At 49.0% G+C, this 21,359-nt stretch overlaps 1 protein-coding gene across 2 annotated transcripts in view; it reads left to right on the top strand.

Annotated features, from left to right (window-relative positions):
- The window catches only part of BCLAF1 (BCL2 associated transcription factor 1), an 850,362-nt gene extending 830,485 nt beyond the window's left edge, over positions 1 to 19,877 (top strand). For both annotated transcript variants that reach the window (XM_069606756.1, XM_069606757.1), the window contains exons 11-12: positions 19,069 to 19,281; positions 19,488 to 19,877. In XM_069606756.1, the coding sequence (XP_069462857.1) occupies positions 19,069 to 19,281; positions 19,488 to 19,493 (219 nt within the window). In that variant the 3' untranslated portion in view covers positions 19,494 to 19,877. The remainder of the gene's footprint in view (positions 1 to 19,068; positions 19,282 to 19,487) is intronic.
- The last annotated feature ends 1,482 nt before the right edge of the window (positions 19,878 to 21,359 follow it).

Raw genomic sequence — 21,359 nt, 5'->3', positions numbered from 1 at the left:
GTCGGAATTCCTGCCTTTCTCCACCAGGACCTTGTCTGGTGGTCGATGGACTGCAACCTGTGGACATGCAGGCTCTTCCGGCAAGCAGCACCACAAGTGACCATCACCACAGATTCCTCCCTGGAAGGCTGGGGCGCTACCCTGGACAACCACAGCATCCATGGAGTCTGGTCCCTCCAGGAACAGGAGGCCCAAATCGACTGGCTGGAGCTTGAAAGCTATCTGGCTCGCTCTCAAGGCTTTCCTGCTACTTGTCTGTGGCAAGGTGGTCCTCATTCAGACTGACAATTCCACCAAAATGTATTACATCAACAAGCAGGGTGGCACCATGTTTCCCATGTTGTGCAGCCTAGCGGTCAGCATATGAGGGTGGGCCCTGGAGAACAAAATCTACTTGAGTGCAATCCACCTCCCGTGGGAGTCCAACCTGGAGGCGGACAAGCTCAGCAGAGTGGGAGCGGACGATTACGAATGGCAATTGATCGATCAGATCCTGCTGGGGATCTTCAGCAGATGGGAGCATCCTCTTGTGAATCTCTTTGCCACCTGGTACAACAAGAAGTGCCCGCAGTTCGCGTCTTGGCAATGCCTTCCAGATACAGTGGAACAGCATGGCAGCATATGCATTTCCTCCCACTCCCCTGGTCCACAGGGTGATCTGCAAGGTAAGGGAATCATGTCAACTCGCATCATTCTGATAGCTCTGTGGTGGCCGGCGAGACCATGGTTCTCCGAACTGCTCAGATTCTCGGACAGACCTCCAATTCACTTGCCTTTGGGCCCAGCTCACCTTTTCTCGCAGCAGGGGGGCAGGGTCATCCACCCCACCCCACCCCACAGAAGTTAGCCCTCGCAGCGTAGTTCCTGAGCAGGTCACACTAAAGCATCTGGTGCTGTCACAGGCTAACCTAGACCTCATTCAGGGCGCTAGGAGCGATGCTACTAGGAGCCAGTACAAAAGTAAATGGACTAGGTTTTGCGACTTGGCGGATCAATCTAAGGAGATTGATCTGCTTACCTGCACGTTGGACAATGGGCTATCCTTCTCTGCACACCTCGCACACTCAGGAGTGCAAATAGACACATGCCGTACTTACCTGGCGGCCAGAGGAGCCTACCGGAACTCTGAAGAGTAAGTCTTCTCTTCTTCCAACCCAGTGGTTAAGTGACATCTGGCGGGCCTCACCACGCTCTACCTGCCCATCAACGAAACATACCAGGTGTGGGACCTCAATGTAGTGTTGTGCGCCCAGGCGCACAAACCCTTCGAGCCAATGGCGTCCGCGTACATCTGGCTGGTCACCATTAATACAGCTCTTGGTGGGTCTTACGTCAGCTGGCAGAGTTAGCGAAATACAAGCACTAGTGGCTTCAGAACCGTACACTACTTTTCACAGAGATAAAGTGGTCCTGAGAACGCATCCAGCGTTCTTGGCCAAGGTAGTCTCTAATTTCCATCTAAATGAGGAGATAGTCTTACCTACTTTCTTTGCGGATCTGTCTGGATGGCAGGCACGCTCTGAAATTTTATATGGACAGGACCAAGAGATTCTGCAACTCGGATGCTATCTCTTTGTCACCTTCGGGTGGGAGAGGGGGGTCAAGGGCGTGTTATCAGGCTTCCAAGGCCTCTTTAGCAAGGTGGATGGTTTCGGTCATTAAGGAGGCCTATGAGGGCAGCACAAACCGCTTCCACTGAACATTCATGCCCACGCTATCAGAGCCAGGCCACAGCGGTCGCATTCCAGAGACATGTTCCGTGGCGGGTCAGTAGCAGGGCGGCCACGTGGGCCACTCGTTCGGCCTTCTGCAAGCACTACTGTCTGGATGCTGGCTCTAGGTCAGACGCAGCATTCAGACAGGTAGTATTAAGGAACTTGTTTTTTAAGGAGGTTCTCCTCTCCACCCTGGGGCTACATTCAGTTGCAATTGGCCGCGCAGAATGGAGGAGAGGGGACAGGACGTAGGAGTAATTAGAAGTTACTCACCATAGTGACTAACATACTCCTAGTCCACAGTCCCCTTTCCACCATACGTCCCACCATCCTCCCCCTAATAAAACTGGTGTCATTAGGCAATGGCAATATTGTTGACGTGTCTTGCCTTAAAATGGTGCTGGTGCTTCTACACCGTTGCTTCTGCAGGGGTGGAGCAGAGGGGAAGACTGGTGTCCTGCTGCGCTATGTGTTATCTTTGTCACTGTGCCGGAGCGGTTTCTGAGGGGTTTGGGGGGGGCTCGCTCTGCTACCTTCCAATCGCCGGGCCCCCTTTCTCCTGTTCCAGGGGCCTTTATTATGTCCGTTGCCCTGGGGAGAGGGGCTGTGGCTAGCTGCCCAGCACGGTATCTAGTTCTCCCCGCCGGCCTCTGCAAGCTCCTGTTCCTTGTGAGAAGTCAGTGGGGGAGGGGCGGATACCTCGCTGCTCACCAAGCTCTTACCTTGCCTTAAAATGGTGCTGGTGCTTCTACAACGTTTTTTCTGCGGAGGTGGAGCAGAGGGGAAGACTGGTGTCCCGCTGCGCTATGGGTGCTCTTTGCCTCCGTAGTGGAGTGGTTTCTGGGGGCGGGGCGCATGGGGTGGTCGCTCTGCCACCTACCAATTGTTAGATCTATTCTGCCGGTGCTCCCCAGCTGCTGTTAATGTGCCAGATGTCAGGAAAGGAGGGAGGGAAACTAGTGTCTTACTGACAAGTGTTGGCGAGGCAAGCCTACTTTCTTTTTCCTCACCTGGTCCTCTGCCGTATATCCCTCTCACCCGATAGCTGTGCCGCCTCGCTGGAGCCTCAAGTCCCTGCTCCAACAGTGTCTGGGGCTTGGTACACTGTTCTTCACCGGCCCAACATGTGCTGTCCCCCAGGCAGGGGTCGGCTGCCCTTCACGGTTTTCCTCGCTGCTCGCAAGGGTGCTCTTGGAACTTAATGCCCTGACTTGTTGCCAAGCTCCTTACTCACGCAGACATCTTCGTCTGCGCCCCCTGGTGGTCTCCTGCTAGATAAGGTTTTGGTTTCTTGGCTTTCAACTGTCACTTGCGCCAAAATGCAGTTCATTCCCGTGGAGATGACATGCTTATGTATGTAATAAGTATGTAATAAGTATTTCAAATCAAATATTTGAACATGATTTTAGATTCCATAAAAAGGAAGCTTATTAAGCCTCTACTTTTCAACAACTTTTTACCACCTTTCCGGGAAGATTGCCTTCCCAGCGGCAGCCAACTCTTACAGTAGGGTGAGCGAGATGCAGGCTCTTAAGACCCTCATGCAGTTTTCCATGCTGATAGTGGTTCTAAGAATAGTTCTGTGCTTCAATCCAAAAGTTCTCTCAGACTTCCCTTTGAACTAGGTAATTTATGTACATGTTTTCCAGCCTAGGCCACACTTTTCAGTAGCAGAATGGGGGCTCTTCACAATGTGTGTGTTGCTAGTAGTTAATAAAGTTTAATCATCAAAGAGATAGAGCTTTTCGCATGTCAAACTACTTGGATTTTTGTTGTTGTCGCTCAATGTTGTTTTCACCAGGGTTTACCAAGCCACCATTGCCAAATGGGTTGTGTACTGTATTTCAAAAGTGTATACGTTCCTGTGAGACTGCGTGTGCATTTCTCCAGATCCAAGGCAGCCCTGACTGCTTTTCAAAGCAACACACACGTTAATTAGTTTTGCCTGTCTGCCACCCCCAATGTTTTCTGGAAACACTCTTCTCTGTATATTTTCTCCAGGCTGGATGCTTTTGGTCAGGAGGTACTGAGTAACTGAATTGCTTTAAGTCACCTGACAGTCTCCTCAGCAAAAATGCTTCCCTGTTTAATCTGTTCCCAAACGAGGGAGAGCAATATGTTCTTTACCAGTAATCAAAAATGTCCTTCGTTGTGATGCCGATACACTCAGATCCTAGCTCTTTGTCCTTCACAACTACGACCCAGCCATCCCCTCTTGCATATGCCCATGCTATTATGCTACCGCTTGGTGGCGCCTGTGCCAGGTTAATAAAGATTGCCCATGCGACTAGCGCAGGAAGTCTTGATTCTATTAAAGACACGGAGGCGAGCATTATGCTTCAATTTCTTTAATTACTGCTAACCACAGCTTTTTAAATTTCTTTCGTTTCAATATATATATATATTTTTTATAACTCGTATGAATAAAAAATGAAACATCATAGCCTTAACCTGGCTAAACTTCTCGCCCCATGAGGCTCTTCTATATGGTAGTCCAAAAGCCTCTTTCACTGTCCAATCAGGTAATCCCTTCTACTATTAAGTCACTGCTTCCCTGGGTCCCTTCCTCTTCTTTTGCAGCTCACACTTTAACTGAACAAATGTCTAAAATCCAACTGCGCTCTCGCATAATCCAACTGAGTCTGTCCTTTCTATCCTTGGTATGCTCTCCATATTCTGACTCCGCAGTTCTGTTGCCTTCGTACACTCTAATTTCGGTGATTCTTTTGCCCCTCTCCTATGCAAAAAGAGAAATGTGCACGTTAGAGAGGGGAATACGATTCATCACATGTCATAACCAAGCATTTACATAAATTGCTGTGAGATTTATTACAGTTAATAACATGACTCTTACAGCCGTATTGCCGTAGGAGGGATAATGCTTGCCTCCGTGTCTTTAATAGAATCAAGACTTCCTGCGCTAGTCGCATGGGCAATCTTTATTCTATGACAAGACCGGAGGCGAGCATTATGCTTCAACTTCTTTAATTACTGCTAACCACAGCTTTTAAAATCTCTTTCGGTTCAATATATATATATATATATATTTTTTTTTTTATAACTCGTATTACTCCTACGTCCCGTCCCCTTTCCTCCATACTTGTGGACATCTCTCCGTCCTGTGGGACGGGACCGGAGCACTTTGTAAAAAGTTCCACATTTTTTTCAAAAATGTGTCCCTCCTCTCTTTCCTGCGCAGGGTCTGGCACGCGGCCATAACCCCGCCCACCTTGGCTCTGCCCCGCGCATCGCCCATCAGTCCTTTTCTCCGCTCGATCAGGGCCGGACGCACTTGCATCCTCAGAAGATTTTCTTCCCTTTTTTCCTCTCTGGCTCTAGCTAGCGTTCATTTCCTAGTCTGTCTTTCAAATTAGACTTTCCAGATTGTTCATCGTGTCACAGTCGCTTCGCGAGAGCGGATCCCCATCCTCTTTGTTTAGAGTGTTTGGGTCCGGAACACTGTTGGGACTCCGGTTTTTACTGTGACTCCCTTTCGGTCCGGGCAGTTCAACGTCGGTTGGAGCGGTGGGAGGAGGTGTTCTGTCGAACTCCTCCTTCGCATTTTCAGGCCTTCATCGACGAGAAGAAGAAACGCCCGTTAAGTTCTTTACTTTTCAGAGGAGCCCGGCCGGGGGATACCTTTCCGGGTTCCTCTCAGTCCTGGAGGGGCGTTGATCGCTCAGTCACCGGGGTTCACCATGAGGTGCCCGTTGGGCCTAATAATTCTACCAGAGTTTTCTCTGAGGGTCTCCGTAAGGGGCCTGTGAACACCAGAGTACGCTCCGAGTCCCCTCCTGTGGGGGCTGTTTGTAGACCCACTTTTACTGAATCGCGGGTACCGGAGCTCGCTTTGGGACCTGTCGGCTTCCCTCAAAAACAAGACCGGGGTGTGCCCCGAGGCCTTGGCTGGGCTGGTTGTTACCGAACAGATGTTCGAGGCCCGTGCAGATAAGGCTGTTACCGGACCTGGGTCCGAGGTCCCTCGTTCAGAGGCTAAAGCTACCAACAGTTCTGAGAGGCCGGACAAGGCTTTGTCGGTGAAAGCGGTTGCTCACCGTTCCCGCTCTTGTGGTGATACCAGATCTGTTGAGGGGGCAAAGAAGCAAAGTTATTCTTTTACCGGCAGTGCCGAGGTCCTTCCTTCGAAGGCTAATTTGGCGGTTGGTATGTCACAAAAACATTCCAGGCCTCGTAGTACCGGCTCGGCCAAGGTTCCTTATGTTAAGGCTAAGATTAAGACCCCTGATCCATCGACTGGGACCGCTGCCTCAGTTCCTCACGTGCCGCAGTTCCCCTCAGATGAGGAAAAAATGGCGCCCGTTCCCACCACGGCGGCCATTTTAGGTACTACCCCTACAACTACGCCATCGGCCTCTGGTGTAGGGCGCAGTCCCTTGGGTGAACCTAAGGTCCCTTGTGGACATCCTTACCGGACGGTTTATGATTGGAATACCCGGATGCCTCTTCCGCACAGGGGGCGGCTCCTTTGATTTATGTGGATACGTCGGTGGAGGGGCCGGTGTGGCACCTTCCCCGTTACGTCTCTGGATTTGTCCACCTCATGAGAGGCCTCCTCAAGTTCCGAAGCAATCTCCTGAGGATGCTTTTTTCGGTACTTTTCAAGGGCTTATGTGCACCGACCCCATGAGGGAATATTTCAAAGGGCTTTTCAAGGAGATATGTCCACCTGCGCCTCTGGCTCCACCCGTTCCTCCAATGGTTCCGCCGGTGCCTCCCCCGGCTCTTCCGCCTGTACCTCCATTGTCCCCAATGGACAAGGCGGGGCCTGACCTGTCAGATGACCCTCAAGGCGATCAGGACAACAAGAACCCTCCCCGCTCTATCAGAGCCTTTCATGACCGGGTACTGGACATGATGAGTTTCTTAGATGTTCTGGTCCCCGAGGCACCCGCTCCGCAGGAGGGCGTGCTTTCTGGGGCGTTCACCCTGTCTTCCTTGGAGCATACCGGCCTGTTCCTGCAGAAGGACGTTCTGGTCGAGGTCCGAAGAGTCTGGGAAAAGCCACACGGGACTTTTTGTCAATAAGAAGATTGACGCGAGGTACAGGTTGCATTCTTCGGAAGAGGTGGCCCTGTCGTCTTGTCCGCCTCCCTCCTCTACAGTGGTGGCTGCAGCTACGTTGCAATACAGACCTGCAGCATTCTCTTCCACGACGGCTACTCGGGTCTTGGGAAAGGAGTACAAACTCCTGGACTACTTAGGGAGGAAAATCTTTGCCAACTCAGCCTTGCAGCTCAGGCAGGCCAACGCTGAGTTGATATTGGCGGGAGCTAAGATGCGGATGTGGAAAGGTCTGTCGGAGTTTGAGGAGCACATCCCGGTCGAGAAGTTGGAAGACTTCAAAGGAGGCCTTTCCGATGCCAGGGTCTTGGCCCAGGATCTCCTGGAGGCTGTGGTTCACCACGTAGACACCTCGGCTCGGGGCCTGATGCTTGGGGTTGATACCTCACGGCAAGTGTGTCTGCATGCCACTAAATTTTCTAAGGAAGTGCAAGACAAGGTGTTGGAGGTTCCATTCGATAGTAAGGAGCTTTTTCATTCTACTGCTGATGTAGAGCTCACCAAGACCAAGGATAGCACTCAGACGGCTAAATCATTGTCTGTTCTGGTCAAAGCTCCTTTCAAATCCCAGAGACTGTTGTCGCAAAGTCGACCCCCCTCTGGTTTTAGGGGCTTCCTCGACTGCAAATCTTGCAGAGTGGATACTCCTGCGGGGAATAACCGCTGTAGACAACACCGCACGCGGTTTTTCTCTCGCTCCTCAGCCTCCTCATCAGGTTCAGGTGGCACCGCCACCGATAAACCAGCCAAATGAGGGTTTTCAGCGCTCGCACGAGCCCCCGGTGGGAGGATGCATTGCGTCTCATTGGGATGCGTGCCAGACCATCACAGAAGACAGATGGGTCTTGTCAGTCGCTCGAGCGGGCTTCCGCTTACCTTTACCCCCTATCCCACCCCTCAACCCTCCTTTTCAGCTGTCGGGCTCACCCTCCCTCAAGGCCGAAGTGCAGAAACTTCTGGACCTCAGAGCTGTGGAACCTGTTCCCCTTGGGAAGCGAGGGGAGGGCTTCTATTCCCGGCTGTTTACGGTGCCCAAACCCAACCAGGCTGGCCTGCGCACCATCTTAGACCTTTCCCAGTTCAATCTTTTCCTACCCCAAGAGAAATTCAAGATGATCACGCCCAGCCAGATACGCTCCTCCTTACAGATGGGCGATTGGCTCAGCGTTGTGGATCTTCAGGATACATATATGCATATCCTGATTTGGAATCCACACAGGAGATATCCCCGCTTCTCTTTGGGAGAGGAGCACTTCCAGTTTCGGGTGCTTCCTTTTGGCCTCAGCTCGGCGCCGCGTGTCTTCACGAAGATGATGTCGGTGATTGCGGCCTATCTTCGTCTCCATGGTATCCATGTCTATCCTTATTTGGACGACTGGCTCTTACGCAGCCCTTGTCCGCTGGCAGCAGCGGGCAACCTCCAGTCTCTCCTTCAGCTCCTGTTCTATCTTGGGTTGTCGGGGAACTGGCGGAAATTGTCCATGACGGTCTCACAGGACCTGATCTTCCTGGGTTTCCGTTGGATCACGATCGACTGCAGAGTGTATCTGCTCGAGGACAGAATGGCGGATAGGTTAGCCACGTGTCCGATGTTTGCGCAGTCGGAGAGCATGTCGTCCTGGTGGTTCCAGAGGCTTCTTGGTCTCATGGCCTTGTGTGTACTCGCTCTTCCTCTTGCTAGTCCCAAAATGAGACGGACCCAGATGGCTCTTCAGAGTTCATAGCGTCAGGCAGTGGATCCGGATTCCATGCGGATAATGATTCCGGATTCCATGAGTGGACCTGGATTGGTGGTCATCTCTCAGCAATCTGTCTGGGGGCACAAGGTTTCAGGACCCGGTCCCCATGGTGACGATCACGACAGACTCTTCCCTTCTAGGGTGGGGTGCGACGTTAGATCTTCTTCAGGTTTCGGACCTCTGGTCGCCTCAGGACAAGCTCCTGCACATAAATCATTTGGAGCTTCCGACGATCTTCCTAGCGCTCAGGGCGTTCAGACCGCTCATTGTCAACAAGGTGGTCTGCATAAGAACGGACAATGTGGTGTCAATGTATTACATAAACAAGGGGAACGAAGTCCCCCCCCCCTCCCTCATGGACCTGTCCATCCAGATTTGGGAGTGGGCCGTGCTTCATGGTGTCTGGCTGCTTGCAGTGCACATCCCGGGATAGCTGAATGTCACAGCGGATGCCCTCAGCCGGCGGACAGTGGTCAGCTACGAGTGGGAATTGAAGGCGGAGGTCCTCTCATGGATTTTCTCACGCTGGGGCACACTGGAGGTGGACCTCTTCGCTACGGCGGCGAACAATAAGCTTCCTCAGTATGCCTCCAGAGGGGGGCTGGGAGCCTCCTCTCTGGGGGATGCTCTCGAGATTCCATGGCACAACATGAGAGCTTACAGCTTCCCGCATCTGCCTCTAGTTCACCGTGCAATTTGAAAGTTGAAGAACTCTGCGAACTGTTCCCTTCTACTCATAGCCCCGTGGTGGCCGGCCAGGTTTTGGTTCTCAGAACCTAAACACCTGTCGGTGTATCCGCCGATCAGGTTACCAGTAACTCCCGATCTTCTTCACCAAGGGGAACAACAGATGTGGCACCCCTCCCCACAATCGCTCAGCTTGGCGGCATGGTGCCTAAGTTCAAGTCTTTAGAGCATCTGAGTTTGTCTGCGGATAACATGCGCATTATCCAGGCAGCCAGGAAACCCTCGACCAGATCTCAATACAAGAGTAAATGGTTCAGGTTCTGTCATTGGTGTTTGGAGAAGAGGTTGGATCCGGGGGTGGCCACGATTGACACAGTGTTGTCCTTCATGTCCTCCCTAGCAGAGTCAGGGGTTCATGTCCTGTCATGCAGGACTTATCTCTCAGCGGTTTCCGCTTACCTTTCTACAGACCTGTGTTCTTATTCTCTAACCCAGTGGTGAAGAGGCATTTGGCTGGCTTGACACGCCTCTACCCTCCGGTTCGTAATCCGCACCCGCCATGGGACCTAAATGTAGTCCTGACGGCGCTGTGCCATAAACCCTTTGAACCAATGGCTACGGTGGACCTCAAGTACTTGTCTTGGAAAGTGTCCTTTCTGGTCGCCGTTACGTCAGCAAGGAGAGCGAGTGAGCTCCAGGCATTGTCGGTGGAGCATCCTTTCTTGATCTTTCACAAGGACAAGGTAGTCCTTCGGACAACCCCGGCTTTTCTACCGAAGGTGGTGACCAAATTCCATCTGAATCAGTCGATCTCCCTTCCGGTCTTTTTTCTGAACCCTGCCTCAGAGGCGGAAAGGGTTCTACACTGTCTTGATGCCCAAAGAGCTCTTAAGTTCTACCTGGACAGGACTTCTGAGCTTAGGAGCATCTATTTCTAGGTGGATAGCCGCCTGCATCACATAGTCTTTCACCGTCCAAGGGCTGAAACCTCCTAAGGGTATCCATGCACACCTGGTGCGGGGCAAGGCAGCCGCGGTTGCTTTTCAGAAATATGTCCCCTGGGAGTCCATCGCTAGGGCAGCTACTTGGGCCTCCCCATCTGCTTTCTGTAAATATTACTGTCTCGACATGAGCTCAAGAGCTGGCGCTCAGTTTGGTCAGGCTGTGCTGAAGAACCTGTTTCAGTAAGGGGTATTTCCATCCACCCGTAGTTCCTGTAAGGAGTGCTTGGGAATCTCCCACAAGTCTGGAGGAAAGGGGACGGGACGTAGGAGTATTACCAGGTTACTCACCGTAGTGACCACCTTACTCCTAGTCCATAGTCCCCTTTCCTCCATACGCCCGCCCGCCGTCCCCTCTAATAAGGTTACTCTGTTATTGCTAATGGGTCTTTAACCTGGCGATAGAAAAGGACTGATGGGCGATGCGCGGGGCGGAGCCAAGGTGGGCAGGGTTACGGCTGCGTGCCGGGCCCCGTGCAGGAAAGAGAGGAGGGACACATTTTTGAAAAAAATGTGGATGCTTTTTACAAAGTGCCCCGGTCCCGTCCCACAGGACGGAGAGATGTCCACAAATATGGAGGAAAGGGGACTATGAACTAGGAGTAAGGTGGTTACTACGGTGAGTAACCTGGTAAAAATAACAGAAAAAATGAAACATCATAGCCTTAACCTGGCTAAACTACTTCCCCCATGAGGCTCTTCTGTATGGTAGTCCAATAGCCACTCTTTCACTGTCCAATCGGGTAATCCCTTCTACTATAAGTCACTGCTTCCCTGGGTCCCTTCCTCTTCTTTTGCAGCTCACTCTTTAACTGAACAAATGTCTAAAATCTAACTCCGCTCTCGCATAATCCAACTGAGTCTGTCCTTTCTATCCTTGGTAGGCTCTCCATATTCTAACTCCGTAGTTCTGCTGCCTTCGTACACTCTAATCTGGGTGATTCTTTTGCTCCTCTATGCAAAAAGAGAAATGTGCACGTTAGGGAGGGGAATACGATTCATCACATGTCATAACAAAGCATTTACATAAATTGCTGTGAGATTTATTACAGTTAATAACATGACTCTTTGTTAGGCAGAAACCTGTGCAGTTCCCTCTGGGACCACTGCAAAAGATTTAAGACTACAGGTGTTTGGCAGTCTGTACCACACAGATTCACTTGGTAACTGTGGCTGAGCAGTCAGACTTCCCTCAAGAAGAGTTAGGCAGTATACAGAGTATTCACAATAGGTCAAAAGAACGCAGTAGAACAAGTAAACACTGACCAGGGCTTGGTGTAAAAGAGAGATAATTATTTATTTAAAACCACATCTAGAAAAACACACAGGCACTAATAGTAAGCAATTCAAAAACACGGTCACTAAAAGATATACACTCCCTTAGAAGAATATTAGACAAGTCTTAAGTAAAGCCCCACTTATTTTCAGACAGCGGTGAGCGCTTAACGCAGATGGCAGTCTAATAATTTGCTTAAAAAGGGAGAGAAAAGCAGAGTATAAATTGAAACAGATCCCAACACTTTTACAAGAACACAACAAGAGAGGAAGGCAAAGAAAAACCGTGAGTTTAGAGTTCAGTAGGCCGGATCCACTTTAAGGGGATCAAAACGAAATGTGTCTAAGGTCACACGGTTGCAGTGCACAAAAGTCTTGAAGAGGTTCAAAAAAGAGTTGGACCAAAGAAAGGGACCAGTTAGAAGGTCAAGGCGGCCCGCCCAGTCCAGAAGGTTAAGGGGTTATTATTACCTTGTAGCAATCTTTAGAAAGGGAGGCCTGGCGGACACGGTACCTTAAAGTGGTGAGAATACTCCAACGGGGGCAGTTGTTCCTGGCAGCGGATGCAAGTCGGTGCTTCGTCCGGGGGAAGAGAGGATCTAGTCGGGGAGGAAGACAGGAGTCCGTTGCACTGCCAGGGAAGAAACCAGCCGCGGAGTTCTCGGGTAAAAGGAGCGGTCCTTTTATTTGCGGTCCAGTGGTAAGTGGCTATCCGGTTGCCGGGGTGCTTGGCACGAGCAATTCGAATACAAGACGGCCTGTGATGCACACAGAGAAAGGTAAACTTGTTGTGCCCACCAGTCAGGGGAAGAAGCCTCTTCAGCTGGGAGATCTTCTCTGTCGTCGGGAAGTGGTGAGTCGGTTCCGCAGGGCTCCACCGGTGGTGTCGTCGTGGCAGGTCGGCTCAGCTTCTCCCTCGTCGGATTCTCAGGTCCTGTGGCGACTTCTGAAGTTCCAGTCCCCAAAGCCCTGCTTTTATGCCGCACACCCCCATTCACTCAGCCTAGCTGTCAAACATGCTAAGTGGTGAGCCGGCTGGCTCACCGCTTGGGCCAATCACACAAGAGTGTGACTTGAGTTACCAAGGTAATTCAGTCCAGGGTGCCTAAACCCCCTCCCACACCCTCTGTGGTACCCAGACAGAGTGGCACCACTTCTGGAGGCTTCTGTGGAGAAGCCCGCCAAAAAGTGGAACAAAGGGCTTGGGTTGGAGTCACAGAAGAGAACACAAACGCCATTTTAGAATCGAGTCCTGGCAAAAAATACCAACCGGGGAATTAATATTAAATAAATAAACCGGCGGTATGTTCGAGGCTATGAGAATTAAATAATTAACGTTGGTAGCCTCGAACAATGGGAAAATCCCATAGGGATATATTCGCGGTCGAATATAAAAAGTAGTATCCACTGCCAACAGCCAAAACTCGATCAGGGGGGACGGAGACGTGCCCCCTCGACTAACAGACCCCGGGGCAATCGAATTGCCCCAACCAGTACGTCCACAATATGATGTTTTGTACTGGTTTCTGTTAATAATTTGGGACTAGTAAAGCCAATGGTGACTTTACATGCCCTGGGAGACAGTAGTCAGTCCCAGGGTATGGAGTCTATGGTGGGGTGTCACTATGACACCCCTGTGTTACTGCACGGAGGGTGCTGTGTAGCACACATAGGAAAAACACATGAGACCCTATGGCGTAAAGGACCCCATAGCCCATAAAACACATTACCAGTCAAAGGAACGCCATAAATCCGTCCAAGAGTGGGAGAAAGAGTCTCACTCTTGGCAGGAGAAAAAAACAACTCCAGAAATGCAGCAAAGCTGCTGGGGGATTCACTAGGTTAGGAAATTCAGCCTAAAGAGAGAATTCTCCCTAACACTCTTACAGCCGTATTCCCGTAGGGTGGGATAATGCTCGCCTCCGTGTCTTTAATAGAATCAGGACTTCCTGCGCTAGTCGCATGGGCAATCTTTATTCTATGACAAGACCGGAGGCGAGCATTATGCTTGTTCAAAGCTTTCTACAACTGCAGCTGCTATATTGGATACTGGTTTGAAGTAAAAGGTTTTAAAGACTGAATCACTCGACCAGTCTGCTGCTTTCACGATCTCTTGCAGCTGAACTCCGACTGCAAAAGCTTGTGAAGCCATGGCACCTCTAGTAGAGTGCGCTCCAAATCTAGACGTGTCTATACCTGCTAATTCCATCACTTCTTTTACCCATCTCGCAATGGTAGCTGACGTAACTGCTTTGTGTGGTTTTATGCACGCTAAAAGCAACAGGCTAATCCCCGCACCCAAACCCCCCTCCACCCCCGGTCTAACCGCTGCTGTAGCTGCTTCATAACACTTTATACATTTCGCCATGCATAATTTCTCGTCGTTTGGACAGTATGGGTATGAAATCACTTTAGAATTGGTCTTTGTACGCTGCGCTATGGTAAAGGCTATCCCTTCCGGATAGTACATTTTTCTGTCTATCTCTAGGGCTTTAACATCTGAAACTCTTCTACAAGACACTAGGCAGAGGAGTGTAGCTAATTTGCCTGAGAGTTGTTTATCTGACAGTAAACTGATACTTGCCCACTGCTCGAACAGATTTAGGACCTTTTGAACTTCCCAGAGTAATGAGTACTTTGGCATAGGGGGTTTGCTCATCTTCACACCCTTTCAGTCTTGACACAGCGGGGTGTTCCCCTACTGGTGCTCCGTCCACTAGCTCGTGTCCAGCGAAGATTGCTGATCTATATACTCCCACAGTCCTGAAAGCTTTCCCTGTAGAGGGGAGGCTGGCTAGAAAATTCACTACTTGAACTACAGGTGCTGAAATGGGAGATATACTCCTCCACCTGCACCATAAGTCCCAGGCTTGACACGCGGAATTATAGCTCCGGATCGTAGATGGGGGCCCATGATAAATTGATGAGCCTTGTAGCGTCTTCTGAAAGTCCTGGCAAGCGCCATCTATGCCTGAAATTCTGCACGCTATCAGGGTTAAGGTCTGGTCCTCTATCAGAGGGTGTGGGGCTCCTGCTGGATCGGTCAGCATGTCTTGTCTGTATGCAATCTTCTGTGGAAAATCCGTAGAAAGTTCCATCAGAACTGGAAACCAGGCTTGCGACTTCCACTCTGGCGTCACTATCACTATTTGAGCTCTGTCTCTGCGCACTTTTGCTAGTACCCTCGCCAGCATCGCGAAGGTGGGAAAAGCATAGTGCCTCTGCGACCCCCAATGATGCATGAATGCATCTGTTCCCTGGGCTTCCGGGTCCAGCTCCCAGCTGAAGTAATTCGCCAGCTGCGTGTTCAGCCTCGAGGCGAACAGGTCTATGTGCAGGGGGCCCCATTTTGCTTCTAGTTTTTCGAAGATCTCCCTGTGTAGCTTCCAGTCGCTGTAATCTACTTGGTGTCGGGAGTTCCAGTCCGCCACTGAGTTCAGGGCCCCTGGGAGATACTCTGCTTTGACTGTTATCTTCTTCTCTAGGCAGTCGTGCCAGAAATCCTTCGCTAATTCTGCTAACATCCTGGACCTGGGGCTTCCCAACTTGTTTATATACCTTACTGCAGATATATTGTCCATCTTGAGAAGGATGCTGCAGTGTGTTTTGTCTCTGGTGAACGCTTTTACTGCAAATGACCCTGCTAGTAACTCTAGGCAATTGATATGTAGTTCTTACTCCTCTTGCGACCATTTTCCACCTGCTTCTATCTCGCCGCATCGCGCTCCCCATCCGGACCTGCTGGCGCCTGACTCTATAACTAATTCTGATATGTCTCCGAAAATGGCGCCGCCGTTCCAGGCTTCCATATTGTGGAGCCACCAGGTGAGCTCTGATTTGCTTTCTCCATCTAGGGGAACTAGTCGATCGTATCTCAAGCCTTTCCTTAGGTACTTGATCTTCAGTCTCTGAAGAGCCCGATAGTGTAACAGGCCGGGAAATATCGCTTGTATGGACGCTGCTAAAAGACCTACTATCCTGGCTAGATACCGAAGAGAGATCAGCGGTTTCTTGAGTGCTGTTCTCAGATCTTTCTTGATAGCTCTCATTTTTGGGATTGGCAATTCCAAGGTAGCTTTCTTCGTATCTGTAGTGAAGCCCAAGAACTCTAGCCGCTTGGTCGGCGTAAGCTCTGATTTGTCTCTGTTCACTAGAAATCCCAGACTGGAAATTAGTTCTATTGCCCATTGAATTTGCTTCTGTAAGCGATCTTTGTCTTCGGCCATAAATAGGATGTCGTCCAGATAGCCAATCATCCGACACCCTTGTTCCCGAAGTCCTTTCGCAACAGGCCTCATAAGCTTGGTGAACGCCGATGGTGCTGACGCTAGACCGAACGGTAGGCATCTGAACTGCCATAGTTCGTCTCCACCTGAACCTTAGGAAGGGTCGACATTGGGTTGCTATCGGTACTGTGAGATAAGCGTCTTTCAGACCTAGACGCGCGAGCCAATCTCCCCTTCTGAGTAAGTCCCCTAGCAGATGGATTCCTTCCATCTTGAAATGTTTGTATACTAACCAGCTGTTGAGTTCTTTCAGATTGATTACTGGACGAACTTTGTCTTTGTGATGGACTAGGAACATATTGCTCAGGAAGGATTGTCCGCTTCTCGTCGGCCTCTCTATCGCGTTCTCCCGCACTAGATCCTGGATCTCTGCATCTAATAGCGCTTCTTCCGCCTGTGTCATTTGAATTCTGTGAGGGGGACATTCCTGTTCCTAATGGTCTAGGAACTCTAGAATGAAGTCTTGTACGGTCTGAAGGACCCATGCATCTGACGATAGATCGCGCCAGTTGTGCAAATAACGCATTGTTCTGCCCCCCACTGGCGGATAGGTCGCTGTGCGTTCTCTCACATGTGGTGTTGTTCTGGTGTCGGTAATATCCACGTCCCCGAGAACTTCGTCCTCTGTTTGGGGAAAAGGCGTCTTGTTGGCGGGTCTCCCAATACTGCGCTCTGGGGCCTTGAGATCTTCTGTTATTGAATCGGCCGGTTGAGCGGCCTCTATATCGACCGGCCCCTGAAAAAACTCTCCCCGGGAATACCTTCCTAATGGAAGCCTGCACTTTCTCTAGCGCCGTGTATGTCTGACGAATCTGTTCATTTCTTTGACAAATGTGTCTCCGAACAGAAGCCCTTGGGCGCTCTCCCCAGCTTCGTAAGACGCCAGGTCGCCTAGTTTATCAATCTTCAGCAACTTAGATCTGAGTCGCTCTGAAGGTATTGCGCAGTTTGCGTTGCCTAGCATGCAGACTACTCTTTGTGCCCATCCTGCTAATGAGTGGGTCCACCGGTTCTCCAGTGTCTTTAGCCCTTTCGGCTAAATCCATTATTTTCGCTATGGGGCCAGCTAGGTCTAGCAGTTTATCCTGGCACGTCTTCCATGCCCAATCCATGCCTTTTCTGGTGTCCTTCCCTGCCTTCGTTACGAAGGTTAGCATTTTTGCGTCGAGCTCGGGTGTATCAGCTACTTTCCCTGTCAGCTCTGGTCTCGGACACTCAGCTCTGAGTCTGAATCTAGTATCTTTCTCCATAGGCTTTCTCATTTTCTGGGACATGTAAAGGGCTACTCTTGGTGATGGGGTCCAGTCCGTCGATCTGGGGTGTCTTATGGTGTCCGGTTCGAACATGTCTGACATGTCGTCTTCATCTAGAGGGGCCTCCACACTGCTGGCTTGGGGCTCACCTGTACTCTTCTTCTGTAAGACTCGGCTCTCTTTGCTTATGCTCTGGTCATCATCCCCTTCCTGTTCCTGATCTGAGTGTTCTGTGGATGATGAGGCATCCCCTATATTTTTTGCCCCTGGGGTAGGGGGGGTATGAGGTTGGGCATGGCTGTCTTTGTAAGAAAGGCACTTTTAAGCCTATTGAAAGCGTCAGCCACCTCTAGGAACTTAATCTTCCCCGTATCCATGCCCGGAGGAGTAGAAGAGTGTTTCCTCTTCTGGGCCACTTTTCTCCCCTTCTCACCTTGTGTCAGAGGCTCTTGTGTGGAGGTTCCCTCACTCGGGTCGTCGAGCGTGCCAGCTATTTTGCCCAGTATTTCTTCCAGGACTAATAGCCTGTCTTGTAGAGGCTTAACTCCTAGTGCTACGGCTTGAACCAATGAGTCGCCTAGCACTTTCTTGAAGCTATAGGAGAGGTCTATATCTTCTCCTATGTATTCCACCTCCTTTTCTGGTTCTCTATCACTCCCTTCACTCCAAGCCTCATCATCCCTGCTGTATGCCATGGTATTGCGTGTGCCTCACAGAGGATCGCTATCAGTTCGAGTGCTGTAGCTCCTCTTTTGTTGATGGAAAGAGGAAAAAAAAAATATATATATATATATATATATATATTTTTTTTTTTTTTTTTTAATTAAATTTCTGACTGCCTCTGATGTGTGCAGGCGAACCGCTAGTAAATTAGCGAGGTTCGCTCGTTCGGGAGTGAAAGAGGGAGCGTACAACTGCCCGTTAGCTTCTTCGTTAGTGTCTCCATGAGAATACACTCTTTTGAGGGGAATTTAGTAATGCGCATGCGCGCGCTTCCCTTGTTTCTACAGGGAGTGGGCTTATCGCGTATTACGCGTCGCCCGCAAAGTTCTATTTCGGACGGTGCTCGCTTGCGACTGACTGGCCGAGCCCTAAAGCGAGTGAGATCACTCGCAGGCTCGGCTGTCAGCCGCCCTGAATGTCAAGCTCACTCTGAAATGTACGCATATGTTTTCAGCACGAACATTATTACAACTGCGCTAATAGTATGCGCGCGCTTTATAAGTATATAAACCTAATATTATGGCATTCTATACAAGAAAAAACAGCATAGCAAGGCACTGTTAGTAATGGACGTCACTTATCTGTGGTGCAGCAAAAAAGAAGAGGAAGGGACCCAGGGAAGCACTGACATATAGTAGAAGGGATTACCTGATTGGACAGTGAAAGAGAGGCTATTGGACTACCATACAGAAGAGCCTCATGGGGGAGGAGGGGGGAGTAGTTAGGCCAGGTTAAGGCTATGATGTTTCATTTTTTCTGTTATTTATACAAGCTATAAAAATATATATTGAAACGAAAGAAAGATTTAAAAAGCTGTGGTTAGCAGTAAAGAAGTTGAAGCATAATGCTCGCCTCCGGTCTTGTCATAGAATTGGGGATTGGGGAGCATAGTGCCTGGTCCCACAATGCAGAAGTCTCCTACTGTGGATTTCACATTGATAATGCTTGCAGAATTGGGTTGCATCTTTGGATCAGATTTCCATCGCGGCCTAATGCCAGGATCAGAATTTCTGATAAGTTGGGAGAGTTATGGACTAGGTGTACCTGGTTCATATTGAGGTGATTTTGTTTGTACTTCATGTTGGACAAATACAATGTATCACTAACTATTTTGTGTCCTGTGTAGTAATAAAACAACAATCTTGTTCACAGTAGTGCACTAGAAACTGTAGCTATTACATCTATAGTAAAAACTGGACAATAAAAGGGAGACCACTCAATTTTTGCCCGGAAAACTAAAATGTATGTTTTTTTACATTAGCTAACGTGAAAAAATGTTGACTTTGTTTTGCGATTATCTATTACAGCATGATGACAGGGATGATGGTATTGATTATTGGGCAAACAGAGGAAGAGGCCGTGGAACTTTCCCGCGTATCAGAGGACGGTTTACCTTCAAAAAATCCGGTAGCAGTCCAAAATGGACACATGACAAATACCAAGGGGATGGGCTGGTTGAAGATGAAGATGACTCGATGGAAAATAATGAAGAAAGAAAGGACAGTCGCACAGAAGAAAAGGTAGAAAACTCTAGTTTATCGGTCAATTGAAGAACGGGTTAAAGTACACATTGGGTTATCATCTGGGAAAATAAAACCCTTAGCTAATTCATATCCCGCAGTCCTGTGCATCAAAGCATGCTGTCTTTAGTCTCATCATGTAATTTACCCCACTGATCTGGAAAAATATACATTCAGATGTTCTTACCATACTTCTTTTTTCACAGGATTGACCTAAGAAACTGAAGCAGACGTCTGGCCACCCAATTCACATTATGTGACAGTTTCTCTCAAAGTGAATGTGAGCATTTTACGAGACTTTTAATGTTTTTGGCATAGTTCAGAAAAACTGGAGACATTTTTCTTTCTTTTAAAAAGTTTGGACATATTGGTGGACTGTATGCTGAGGATCCGTCTGCTGTACAATGGAACGTTAAATACAGTTGTCTTCATAACCATCCAATTTTAAAGATATGCATTTTAATGTTTTTCCCCTTTTTATTGTATATGTTGTACTACAGCCTTTCAAACTCTACATCTGTTTATTCTTTTTGTTCTTATATATGCAATACATGTATAATGTTTTTGTTTATAAATGATCACCAATATTTAACCTACTTGTGTGCTCCTGTTTTTATTGTCATTGAGCTTTTCCTCCTGTGAATGTATGGAGTAAAATGTAAACACATTTAAACTCAGTCTGACAAACCATACTTTTTTCTGTCAAGGATTTTGTATTAAATTGGTGCCAAACGCTTGTACTTGATGGAAAGCAATTATGACAGATATCGCTCAACTATGAATATTGGAGGGAGGCGGGCCAGTTTTTGATTGGCTCGTTAAATACCTGAATTTGATGCTGTACCCTTATCATATTCAAATGTTTGTCTCAAATGTGTTCATAGGTGTATCATCCACAACAAGCAACTTTTTCCTGTTCTACTCATTGCGTTCAGATTGATCTATTGTATTGCACGTTCTAATGGTCTGAGCCAGTCCTTCTAACTACTTCTCCAATATGTCACCTCTATCTTGTTCCATGTTAGTTCTGTCATTAACTAAAATTGATTCTCTCACATAAACAACAGCCAATGAGGCAGGCATGCTATCAAGAGAGACGCAGACTCAAAAGTAACAGTTTCAAAACCTTTAACACACTGTTGGGTTAGTGTAATGGCTAACTGGCCCTAACTCAAATGGGGGAGGGGGGGGTTACCCTCAACTGATGCTTCCAGGGGTCGTCAATGTCCGCAAGTCCAAAACCAAAGTTTGTCTGTCAAAACCTATGCTTGCCCTCACTCTTAAACCCAATGTGATATGGGGTCTTCTTAAAGGTAAATGGTGGCTCAAAAAGAAATGTAAACCAAGGCTGGTTTCAAGGTGGCCTTACCCTCAGGTGTAGTTCTACCAGTCGCAAAAACAGTTCAACTCAAAGCGGTTGCCCTCTGAACCTTCCACGAAGGGCTCTTGCAGCAAGTCAGTAAAGGTCACAATGTGTCTGTGGGCCTCCCAGGGTTCCCTTCCCCAAGCCTAGGCCCCCCTGGTCTCAAACAAAAAGTCACTTAAAAGTTCACCTTGTCAGGATTTACCTTTCAACACACAGTTCTTTCATGGTGCAGTATCAGACTTTCAAGAACGCCAGGCTTTTGCTCCTCCCATGCGCGACCACTTTGACTTCTGACCCCTCTCCTTATTCTCTGTACCTTTCTTCTGGCACCTTTTCCCTTCTGTGCCTCTTTCACTCTGTCCTTGTTTCTTTTCCCCCTTTTGTCTGCCAGTGCCTCTGGCACACTTTCCACTTTGCTGTGCTTCTTGCACACTTTCTACTTTGTCATGCACAGTTGCACCTTCTTTCCACTTTGCTGTGCTTTTTGCAAACTCTTCTTACTTTGCTATGCACCCTTGCATCTTCTTTCCACTTTACTGTGCCTCTTGCACACTCTGTTTCTGCTTTTGTGTCGCTTGCACCCTTTTACCCGATTTCGGGACGCTCACACCCTCTTTGCTTTCTGTTCTCTTTAAATTCACTTTCTTTTTCTCTTTCTTTCCGCTTGTCGTGCCACTTAAATCTTTCATTCCTCATGCTCCAGCTACTCGCA

This window comes from Ambystoma mexicanum, chromosome 4p (assembly GCF_040938575.1).
Source record: "Ambystoma mexicanum isolate Mex_15411 chromosome 4p, UKY_AmexF1_1, whole genome shotgun sequence".
NCBI classification, from domain to species: Eukaryota; Metazoa; Chordata; class Amphibia; order Caudata; family Ambystomatidae; genus Ambystoma; species Ambystoma mexicanum.
This window is presented reverse-complemented; position numbering and strand designations above follow the sequence as displayed.